At 37.8% G+C, this 13,047-nt stretch overlaps 1 protein-coding gene across 1 annotated transcript in view; it reads right to left on the bottom strand.

Annotated features, from left to right (window-relative positions):
* The window catches only part of LOC140231649 (netrin-1-like), an 89,653-nt gene that overhangs the window by 21,439 nt on the left and 55,167 nt on the right, over positions 1-13,047 (bottom strand). The window contains exon 2 of the mRNA XM_072311799.1: positions 4,229-4,417. Within this exon, the coding sequence (XP_072167900.1) occupies positions 4,229-4,417 (189 nt within the window). The remainder of the gene's footprint in view (positions 1-4,228; positions 4,418-13,047) is intronic.

Below are 13,047 nucleotides of genomic sequence, written 5' to 3'. Positions count from 1 at the left end.
GCCTCTGGCGTCCTTCGGGATAGAGTCATCATCATCATCATGATGCATGTATCTTCAAATAGGACCTAGCGATTGTCCATTATTCTATAGCAATCATTAAGCTTCAGTCAATAGACTGAACTTGATGCATTGTTTACACAAGTATGTCATCTACATCACTTCACACAATCATCAACGTTATAACATAGGAGGATATAGGTGTATCCTCAACGCCACTAGGGGAGGTGGTATGGTCTTGTGTCTCAATTCACACGTACCATAATAGTATTACCCTGAAAGGAGTGGTTGTGTATACCTAGTGAAATCTTCATAAGAATGTTGATATTTCCTTCCCTCTTTTGTGCTATAACATGAATTAGCAATAATATCGCCATGTCCCCCATGGGATTTTACTAATATATTGATTTTGATTCCAAAATATTTCTCGTAGTAAGATATTTCTGCATAATATGTTCACATAGTAGATGTAACCGTGCTACAACTACCTTGTGACAAGTGCCAAGATTTAGAGTTTCACATAATTGCGTGTACATGCGTCATAAGTCTCTTTACTGTCTCTTTCTTTAGTCTAATGTATACAATCCTAATATAGCCAGCAGTTTATGCGCAAAACTAACCAGTCATGTGTACGTTTGTTCTCGCTTAAAAAGGAATAAGCACGCTTAACGACATGAAGTGAAACGATGTTGGGTAATGCCATGAAATGCTTCCATATCCTGTTATCCTGTTATTTGACGCATGATTACTAAAAACAAATTAATTCTCTTCATGAAAAATGCAATTTCATGGAAATGATGGCTATTCACGTACTATTGTTTCATCTACGCTAAATCTACTAGGATTCCGGACATGATGACCTGCGGAATGAGGTTTAGTTGTACGTCTTGATGTGCAGATGATTAGGTCTACATCATCCCATCAGTCGCTGGAATGAATCATTACCTCAATCTCGTTTCAGATTTCCGCCTTTTGTCTGGAGGGAACGTGGCAGACAGGCGAGTGATATGGCCGGGAGGAATATTAAGATGAAAGTCCTCTGACGGTTTTCGAAGCTGTTCGACTGTCCACACATTGTTGATTCATAAACGCGACGCTGCCTAAGTCGCATCGGAGGGTAAAGGAAATGTGCATGGGAGCACAGCAAACACCCTTGATCGTTATCGTCGTATGATGTGATGTGTGTATCTTGATATGATGGGTCAAAGCTGTAAGTCTAATTCAAGGAACGAGTTATGCCTGTGCTGACAACTTGGCAGTTGTGCGCATATGAAGTTCGAGTTAGAGCCTACGTCGTCGAAAATGACCTAATGGCCTAACAACTTACGGTACAGGTAGAGTAAATGTCCAAAACCTGAGCAGGCAAGTACATCCGCAGAAGCTTAAAGTGTGAGGATAGAAACAGGAGCTATGACTGATGGATGTTTTGTCACTAAGGGCGTCGACAATGAGGATGGAACAGGTGAGGGTAAAAAGAAAGGGAAAACCAGATTGGAAGATAATAAGACAGAAACCACGGCCTAACAAATTGAAACAAAATCGGTCTTCGAGCTGCCTCCTCTATTTTCAAAACCACAATATGTTTAGCGGTTTGCTTCGTTTCAGCTTGATGATCTAACCCGATTTTCCCCCTTGGCTCTTCTTTGTGTCAAGGTCAGTCGTGCGTGAACTCTATTAACCCTTGACAAGTTCGTCAGAAATCCCTGGATCAGACTTGGCCAGCTCCAGAGGGTTGGCGCACGTCACCTCTGAAACTTTGCCTCAATATGACAGCTTCAGTTTACTAAGTTGGGGCTGAGCAGGGAGAGGCCGAGTGGGGGGCTGATACGTTACTCGTTGCAGCACTGAAACTGACTAGAGTAATATTTATTTCTCGTCGATGCTTACGTACAAACAAATAGGCACATGAGAAATGAAAAAATGCACTGAGAACAATATTGGAAACATATATCATAACGAATTGAGCATATGTTATCACCTCTTGCTCACTTGTGGAACGAGTGTTCCATGTCACAAAACCATAAATGCACGTCGTTAGATTGCTACTTTGTATTTTTAATGTATAATATCTGTGTGCCTGTGTCAATAAATCACTACTTTGAATAATGCGGATGATAATGACACAAATATATGTATAATTTTAATTGCTATGTTAGTTGTATACTACGACTAATACGAGGCTTCTGTTTAATGAAGTGACAATGGACGTTAATGAAATTCTATCAATTATTGAATCAGAAATATGAATCAATGGTAATCCGTTAAAGTCAATTATTCATATCGTTTTTCAATTCAATTCATTTCAATTTAATTATCATTATTTCCATCCAACAAAAGACTGAAACAAAATTCAAAGCATACATTGCACAAATCACATTGCTTTGTCAATTTGTAAGAAATACGTAATGTAGGGCAGTGTAGATCGTTTAGTACATAATAGAATATATGTACAATCAAGTATAGAATAACCAAGAACAGCAATACATGCTTTGCAAGATTGACAGAAAAGTAAGTATGGAAGAGAGTGGCCCACTGAAAGCAGGACTTGTAAAACGCGGATCACTCAAAATGATTATGTAACAAAATATCATTCAAAATCTGTTCATGTACAGCTAAAATATAGTTGTTAATTGTAAGCAGGTAACAAGGACATGATCATTATAAACAGTATCTATTCTAAAGTACAAAACAATGTAGCATCCTGCAGGCACTATTCGCTGAACCGTGTGTACCCAGAAAATAATTCCACATTAGTATAGTTTTTGACTCCTAAGAAAGAATTACACAGAACAATAACGCAAATGCTTTGGTCTTTTTTGTGTGTGCTTTGTTTATTGTTTTACTTATGCTGAATTCAGTAATTATGCCAAGTGACATTTACCATCGATTTTTGGTAAAGAAACAAGTTATTGGAAATACAGGTTATTGCAAATTACCCCCCCCCCCCCCACACACACACACTCCACAAAAGTCGCCGAGAAGTGGAAGAGGGAGACGAATGTAACAAACGCTGTTTGGTAGGTTAATTCGAGTCTATCGTGCGGTAGAAAACGTCTGGCAAATGAATTGACATCGTCTCAATTTCATTGTATGTTAAGGCAAGGTTTAGGCTTGCAGATACATGGTTTTAAGCAAGGCACTCCCCTTTCAGTTCCTTCTTGAAACCGCTAACATGTCTTCCGCTGTATTTTCCCACGAGGTCTATGAAATCAGCTTGTTTCTCATTTACTTTTTTTTAGTGTATGCAGTTTGTTCGGTAAGAAATACTTTGACATATTATCGCTTCTTCAGTCATTTACAGTTCCCGTTTTTCTTGCATAGTTACTGAGAATAAGTGCACTGCTGACTGACGTTGCAGGAATTTTTTTATGCTCTCTCTCTCTCTCTATCTCTTTATAAATATATATATATATATATATATATATATATATATATATATATATATATATATATATATATGTATATATAAAATACCCTCTCACGCAGAGACAGAGTTACAAACACACACAGACCTACACACATATGAATCGACCTTGTTTGGAAATTCGAAATCCTATTCCTCTGTCTTCAAGGTTATTCCTATGTATTTTAATTACTAGGTGTGGTGGCGACGCTATAATTGAACGCAAATGTACTATAATCTAGGTTGCATAGCGCTAGTGGTACCTTGGGTAAGAAGTTACGTCCTTAGGTTCTAACAAAGAATACATGTACAATGCATTTTGTTTCATCCAAGTAAAATGTTGTGTTGTGTAAAGTGGAGAGAAGGAGAAAGTGAAACACAGCATCACATGAGCTATCTGTGCCTATATCCTTCCTTCCCTTACTTGAAGGAACTAGAATCTATCTCAGTAACAGAAAAAATAGTAATCAATGATTGACATTTAGTAGAAGATTCATGAAACATGTATTTTGTTTGTATGGTGTTTTTTTTTCAACATCTGAAATCCTGGATAGTTCGCATTGGCTCCAACCTGGTTTTTACGGTAGATATCAGATGCGAGTGAGCAGTTTCAAAATGAAGCCTTCTTTAGTTTAACAGTGCCATGAAGAATTTGTGTAAATGCACAATATTTGGAAGAAGTTTAGCTAGTTGCGAAAACAATGAGAAATGTTTCGAGTGTTTGAACAGGGAAAGTTTGCACACATACTGAAGTCATCAATGCTATGCCACAATGCTTATTAGTTCTTCGTCTATTCAAATGACAGGCAGTGAACCGGTAAATCTTACCTTTGCACACCTTCCTGTGTGTTATGGGTTTAGATTGGTCGCGGTAATAACCCTCTTTACAATAGTGGCAGTAGCGGCCATCCGTGTTGTGACGACATTTGAGGCATACACCCCCGCTCTTCCGGCCCGAAAGTTTGTACAGCTCCATGTTAAAGCGGCATTTTCTGGCATGAAGGTTGCAGTTGCAGGCTGTCAAAGATGCAAACAGGGTAAGAAAAGGTTGACGTAATTACGAAAAGGCTTCCAAAATATGCCGTCTAGCCTATTAATCATTTAAATTCCATTCAGTTATTCAATAAGAGGAAATACAAGGTGATACATTCATCAAGTCAACTTTTACACAATTCGGAAGGACAAATAATGCAAAATATATGCACAAATGGTATTTTAGCGACAAAAAAAGAACAATCATCTACTGAATACTCTATATACTTAATGAAAGGAGATGGAGAATCGTTGTTAGCTACCACGTGCAGTCAGAAATCCACTGCAAGATATCACAACGGAACACACACACACACACACACACACTCCTACACAAAGACATATTTTAGTTGACAGTTATTTTGATGCGCAGGACCTGCCATACAGTCTGCATTGTTTTACTTCATACAGTATACATGCCATGTGTGTATGTATAGTTTAAAAAAAAAGATAATTAAAGATTGTATGTAAAGGGAATACTTTCGCTCCCACACGCAATCACAATCAGGCTGAGACTCTCGAAAAATAGAACGTAAAATGAGTCTTATTAAAACAACATGATTCCCTTTATTTATCTGTAATATAGGTTTTCCCGGTCAATTTCGCACTTTTATCAGTCTATTTGATAAAAGGTTCATTCAATTTAGCGAAAATCCTCGTCACTGCACATTCTGTCATTCAAAATTGCAACTTGTTTATTCAATTTAGCATTTAGATCAATGAAATTCGCACATGTGCCTTTCGAATTCGTAAAACGGGCATTCAAATTGGCACGTGCTCTTCAGTTATTCAAATTCGCCAGCACTGGCGGAAAATGGTATTTCAGTCGTTCAATTTCGCGTATGGGCAGTCAAATTCCAAACATGTTCATTCAAATTGGCGTAATGTTATTTCTATTTTGAAAAGGTGGTTTATACGTGTTTAAATGTGAATTTTTGTTTTATTCACACACTGTTAATTAGCAAGGGTAACTTTGGCCCTAAATAATTCAAGATTGTTCTGTAACGCCCCCTTCTTTTATACATGTTATCAGAACTATACATGCACCAGTACCATATATTCACTTCACTTTCTTATGTCTAGTCATGGCAGTACGAGTTAGATACACGCGTATCTCTCAAGAAGACAGGGAAAGAATCATAGAAGCATTTGAGGGTGATAACCATGACAAATTGATGGCTAGAGCTGATCTAAGAACTTTATTCTTAATGATGACTAACGCAATACAGCACCCACCAAATGAAAATAATGAAACATGCAGATGGATGAAATGATTACGACGTAAATTGGAACCTCCTTCTCCCAATTAATGTCAAAACAAACAAGATTAATGTATCTGTCGTGTCTGTGAATGAAATAATGTTATAGGAAATTTTAAACACATACACATTTTTTGAAAGTACTGTTGCAAAGGTGATATCAGAACAAAGGATGAATACGAAAATATGAAATGTTAAGATGCTTGCAAACACTACCTATGATGAATGAAAATGGGGGGGGGGGGATAAGAATAAATGCATAACGTGTCTGCTCAATTGACTGCAGTAAATGCGAAATTGGATGCCCAAGAATGAATTCGACTGAATGAGCGCAGCGTATATGTTATCACGTGACTATATCATGCTAAATTGAATGAACGATTTGCGAAATGATGCTTGTCTCACGAATTTGAACTGAAAAAAGTGCTGATTCGAATGATGTTAAATGTAATTTGAATGAAAAGTTTATAAAATTGAAATACCGAACATGCCATCTAGGCTAAATTGTGCTAAATTGAATGCACAAATTAGGAATTGGAATGAAAAAAAGTGCGAAATTGGCCGGGAAAACCTATAGTAAAGAGAAGTAACGAATTTCCGACCAACATTACTTTGGGACTACTACATAACATGGTTCTATGTAACCTGCGTGTGTTGGAAAGGCAAAATGTTAAGAGAAAGTGATGCCAAGAATGAAACAGAAATACATGTATAACACTTCATGCGAATATTGTGTTAGTCACGCGTTACTAAGACGCGTGAAATAAACAATAGTCATAGTAATTGCTAGAGAACATTATGTCGAAATGAAATATTTCCTTTCTTGTTCTCAACCCTTCTGTAAACGTAAAATTGACAACTGGAAACGTCACAAAGAGATATGAGGAAGGCGGATTACTTCCTTTTTCCTTTGACACTGCTGGACAATTTAATTAGTTGGTGTATCAAATCTACCGATTTCTCTACCGTAAGTGTCTCTCTACAAAATATTGTAATAGTTTCTTCATCAACCTGAAACTCCTCTCCTAGTTAGGCACAGTTTTCACATACGATGAAATACATGTATGTTTTCATGCTTAGTTATGATATTGTCTGCGAAAACTGCGGAACACAGTGCAGATGCTCATATATTATAGTGTGTTAAAGATATTTTACTTACAAACATGAACACTTCCAAAGTCTGTCATCCTATATACGAAAAGTGAACTGGTGAAAACCAAGGAAGATTACGCCACTAATTCGTCCAAGGAACTTCGGTTCAACATAGAATAATTTATCAAGAGAAAAGCAGTCCTCGACTGCTCTAAAACTGATAAGCCGTTATCTTCACATGTATGCTATAGTGACAGAATTAATATTGCGTCTGCACACGTCCAATTGACTGAAAAGGAGATTCATGTTTCTATGAATGAAGATCTGTAATTGTAATCAATCTCTTCAAATATGAGAAGAGGAGAAGGCAGGCGGAAAGGAAAACCTTGCTTCGTTACGAGCTTGCACTTAACAAAAATCAAAGCGTGAACATGGCGAACAAACCTGTTTGAAAAAAAATACAGAATTTATGGTTGGAAGGGCAAACGGAGGATTAGATAAACAAGGGATGTTATGGGAGGAAGAGGACACACACAACTTGATTATATATTTGTATAATATGGGACGCAGTAATAGAATAAAGCTCGCTTGAAAATATGATTTCATTCATAATTTCAAGTTGCAGTGCACTCAAGTGCTCACATTCCGGCGGGCGCCGCCACCAGCAGACACATGGTTATATTTCTTGCGAGGATGACAGAACGCTCTGGCCATATACCTCGGATGATTAATGGAGGTCAGCTACTGCGCTTGTTTTCCAACCTGGCGGCTGACAGATTTTAATGCGGATCATCCAGAACTGAGTAAATAATTCCTGGATTTTGATGACAAGACGGTGGCTGCTAAGAAGCACGTAAATATCAACCACAACCGCTTGAACTTCTAGATGATGTGGCATTAAGGTCACGTACTGAAACTAAAATATTCCCCTTCATTGTCGATGCTGTCGTTGTCAGATGGTTCGCCGCACATCATCTTGCGCATAGCATAGGTTAGTTCCTCCTGCGTTGAAGGGATGTGGGTGGGCACTTACTGATGTCTTCTACCGGATGGCATGAATGACGGTCACTTGGATTACACGCATGCCGCAGACAGGTTTGGCAGGAATTTCAGTGAAGACATATGGTTCGCATGAATTTCGATATACGTGTCAGGTCGACATCAAATGGTGATGCCATCAATAGGAATGATTATCGTGCAACATTTCGTGGTGTCTGGTGCAGGAAGCATCTCATCTCATGACCACACGATACTCTATTGAATAGCTTAGGCATAAATTAGAGGCCCTTTTGTGACGCGACACAGTTTGAATAGGGAAGTAGAAAGAGGAAACCTTGGTCCGACAACACCTGAAGAGTACTGATATACCTCCGGTACTCCGGGAGCATATAAATGCCATTGAGAAGACCAGATAATTGTTCGCCTTCTCTACCTTTTCGGGTCCAAAAAGCGAGATATGTGAGATCCAGTCACTTCTCTCGAGTCCGAGATGGCGAGAAGGAGTGATGTGAAACCTCATCTTTCCGACTTGTCAGACCCGAGAAGTCGCTACGACGAGATCTCGGATTTCGCCTACTCACCTTCTCAAACCCAATAGGTCAGAAAGGCGTGGAATTATCTCGCGTTCTCGGAGAGACGCATTAGCTTCCTTTAATCGGAAAATTTGTGAGGTGATTTGGACTCCATTGTCCTTTCTGTGACAACATTGACTGTCCATGCACAACGTGTTGGTGTTTTTACAACAACATCAACAACAACGAAACCACATGTTTCCTAGAAGATTCAAGTGCATCCGTATAAAAAGAATGACCTTGGAGGTCCACCAACGATCACATGGTGCTTAAACATGGAACGTGATCGTAAGGTTTTAAAAAATACCACTCAGCCAAACAAAAGCAAATTCAACGTACGTCAATCTGACACATACACACACGTAAGTCTATACATGAATGTATACATTGACATTATATCCGTGGCTTTTGTTCACGATGAACCCGCTCTCCGCCCATTGTAATGCCTTCTACGTCGGTTGCTGCCTGTCGCATTCACTTCCCATGGGTTCGGAAGAATATTTGACCGATTGCTTGAAGAAGACTTGGGGAATTTTTGCCTTAAGGTATCCTCGCAACTGGTCAAGGGAATGTATTATTCTTCAGAAGCAATGAATAATTGCGAAAGTGATACGTGTATTCTTAAATTGACTCGTATTAAAATGAATTTAGGATCTTTTATGTGTAAAAGGAATAACTACCAGAAGTTTCAGCGTTTATATTTAATGCAAAATGAGAAATGAATAAATAGCATTCCACTATAGACATGCATGATACACCAAGAACTCGACAACGAATATTGCAAAATACATTCACATTGCTAAATGGCCTAAAATTTGACATTTTTACATACTGATATTTAGTACAGCAAACAGGTAAGCTTAAGCATGAATTACATTCACCGTACTGGCGACAGCATAATTCAAAATCACTACCATTGACTTATACTTCTCGGCATGGTTGTTGAACAGATTCACTTGGTATTCCTCTCCAATTCCTACGATATTTTCTTTTCTCTCGCAGCTGCACAAGTACCTACATTATTTTCTTTTCAATGTCAGCTTTACAAAGGTCTTGTCGGTGCTCTATTCTTTCTTCTTCTCTTTTGTGCGTTGGTGTGTGCACGCATGCTTGTTCAGGCGTACTTGCATGCGTGGAGTGTGTGTGCGTAGATGTGTGTGTGTGATGACTTCTTTGCTGGGAACCTATTCCCGCAAACATCATTTTCACCAACCAAAGGGGAAAAAAGATGAATATGACATCTTCTGTATCCTGTAATTTTTATCATTATATAAAAAAAGTTTATTTTGTTAGCATGAGATTTTCGTTACTATTGCTACCATTGTTTGAGCTGTAGTCTCGTATGTAATTTGTGAGAAAAAAAAATCAATACCAGATAATTATGAAAATAGAATATACATTCGAAGAAACTTCTCTTTAAGTTCAGTTCAGTTCAGTTCGATGACATTTATATCCAGCAAAATAAATAAACATCGGTACAGATAATAATGCGATCAATTTGAACATGCTGGGGTACATCTTTAGAAGTGAAGAACTTTTTTCGAGTGTGCCTTCAACATAAATGCATGTGATATGCCATAACATACGGTATTGTAAATTTCACAAATCCGTTGCAGAAACGCAATAGATGAATTAATTTTTTGTTCAAATTTTCCACAGGAATTTATTACAGTTAAATTTTGGTAATGCTGCCATTGATGTGTAGCCTTTGACAGGGTAAAGGTATAGCCATTATGTTATATCATGTTTGTTTAAACTGAATAGATTGTTCTATAGATGTATTTCCGGTACGTGTACCGAATGATACTTTTGGCTAATTTGGATTTTGTCTTATGGCCAATATGCCATTTTTTTTAATAGTTCATTTTATTTCATTTCAAAGCCGATTCGTTATAGTACTGCAGAATTTATTTTTTATGTTGGTAACCTCTTGTAATTCGCTTTTATGCATATTGTGATGATCTATTTCATTAATTGTTTAACAATTTTGTTTTTGAGTTGTGGTGATGTTTGTTCTAACAAGGGCAATATTTACATCAAAGTTTAATGAAGTGTCAGATTTTTTGTTGCATGCTGGATTGTTTATGTTGTATGTTACAAAATATGTCAAATTCTATTTAGGATGAATGTCTTGAGATTTGGATCATACTTTTGTTTAATGTTTTAAGTGTTTATGTGTGTTGACTAGAAACAATAAGGAATTTCCAAATGGACCCTAAAAGTTGAAATCGAAATATAAATTTAACAGTACTATAGCGTCGTGTGAAGAGAAACAGTGACATGGGCGAGAGAAAAAAATAGAGAAGAAGACGAAGAAAACGAAGACGAAGTAGAAGGAAGACAAGAATGTGGAGGAAGAGAAGAAAAAGGGAAAAACAAATAAGAATAAGGAGATCATTCATTGTGCAGTAATAAAATGATTGGTTGATCTTCGTGCACATCAAAAGGGGACGAGGAAATGAGCACGAAAGGAGGAGGAAGAAAATTATGACAGTATGGACGAGAGGAAAAAACGATGTGGGGAAAACAAACATCAAACAAAGTCTTGACAGGGAAATAAAAGAGAAAATTGGCATAGCTACTAGTCTAGTCATTTGGCTGCTATTCATTGTTACTTTGGCAAGAATGTTTGACCTCTCTTCAAGAAAGTGCGAAAGGAACAACGCCAATTCATTTACTTTGGTGAGTTTGAGAGAGAGTTTTGCTTTGGACGTTGCCGTTCTCTCTGTTTGTTGTAGCCTTCGAGAGCCATGTGTAAATGGCTGGTTTGCCGTGCAATTGATACGTTTGTTCAGAGCAAACGATGGTCATTGTTCCGGTTACAGAGCACTTAAGCAAAAGGAAATGGGTGACAGTATTTTAACAATCACGGGACGAGAAACTAAACTATAAGAACTGGATATTGAACTGTTCGAATCACAATTAGTAAGTGTGCGATTTATAGTGCCAATGACAACGAGAAAGAGAGAAATTGAATAACAACCCGAATGATATTTCAGTGTGGAGCAAATCAGAAAGCATTGAGTCATTTTTTAACATTTGCATAGCAGAAGTAAAAGTACAGGTATAGCCAAAGTGACGCTTCAAATTGAATTCACTCACACTCAGGTGGGACTGAGAAGAATATGCGTGTTTGCTCGATCGACCCAACGTGTTAATTGCAAGAAGGTGTCGCAGTTGTCAATATAAACGAAGGATGTTGCTACCATTTTAGTTCACCCGTCTGTGTTAATTGGAGACGTAAATTCCAAAATGATGATAGCCGTGTTCCTGGGCTGAGCACACCTCTTAAGAGCAATCTCATTTGACTCGTTTTGACGTAAATCAAGCTCTGTATACACAGGAGTTTACGGGTACGATCAAACATCAGTGTAGTCTAGCTTGACTACTGCAGTGTTAGTAACAATTATGTCTAAATATTAGGACCATGGCAAGCTGCGGACATAGTGTGTGTCTGCATGCATACTTTTCAGGGGGAAAAACACGTAGAGCAAGAATGAACTCGGACTCGTGCGTCATATCCCCAGCTTTCAACAACATCATTTGATGAGGGCATACAATGAATGTCATTTACTGAAGAATTATTTTGTAATGATCACTCTGTGATCATTACAAAATTCCGTGCAAAACAAGTTTCAATATATTAACATGTAGTGAGTGGCAATAACACCTTCGTGACTGTCAAATGAAACTAGATTTAATCGTAGCTTAGGACGTGTGACAGTACAGTTGGAAGTTAATCTGAAAAGAAGGAGTAAAATTTTCTCAGCACAACGAAATTTTGTTTTAAAATCGGATGAAAAATAAGAATTATGAAATTTCGCTAATTTTTCAGTCCCAGTTTTTGAACAGTCAATATAAATATGCAAATAGTGAAGTGATGATGTCATCCGCGCACAACTTGCCATGTATAGTTTGTGTACTTTTGAAATTTCCACTCTTTCATTCAAACGCATTTGCACCCAGTATAAACCCTGATATCTGATCAATATTCTGAAAATAGTCAACCAGAAATAGCATATTTTACACTTTGATAACAGAAACATTGAATATTTTTTCGTTGTTGTTGTTGTTGTTGTAGGCCTACATGATCAATTGAAATATGTAAGGTGATTACATCATCAGCTCACTAATTTACCTATTTATATCAACTGTACGAGAACTGCTCTGCAGAAATTAGAGTAACTTCACAATTTCATAACTTCTCTATTTGTTGGTGTGGTTTTTTTTTTTCGATTTCGATCATATTAATTTGCATTGCTGTACTCGTAAGATTTTATTCTTTTCGTCAGACAAACTTATAACTGGACTGGAATTCTTCGTTTATATCCGTCTCCAAAAAAAAAAAAAATGATTGAGGCTTACCTCGATATGTGGTACATTAAGGCTATGCAACCACTGTCGATCACAGAATTGACAAGTCGTTTTTGGTGTTGTTTCGAAATCTCTGTTGTCGTTCACATTTGTGTGTAGTGAAGCTCTCTTGAATGTGGGAGTGCGTGCTCGCGCGTGCGTGCAGGGGTGGTAGGTGTGGGATGGACCTCTGTAGAGGTTGTCATGATCACGGTTCACAGGAAGACAACTACAAGGATCATTGGTCTGTTTCATCATTGAGCTACAACTGCAGCTCCATGATTTTATCGCTCTACGAACCTCCGCACACATGCATGCGATTAGCTTGCAAATTTCCCCA

The sequence above is a fragment of the Diadema setosum genome, chromosome 8, assembly GCF_964275005.1.
Source record: "Diadema setosum chromosome 8, eeDiaSeto1, whole genome shotgun sequence".
In the NCBI taxonomy this organism is placed as follows: domain Eukaryota; kingdom Metazoa; phylum Echinodermata; class Echinoidea; order Diadematoida; family Diadematidae; genus Diadema; species Diadema setosum.
The sequence above is the reverse complement of the archived record's forward strand: the minus strand, read 5'-3'. Positions and strand labels throughout refer to the sequence as shown.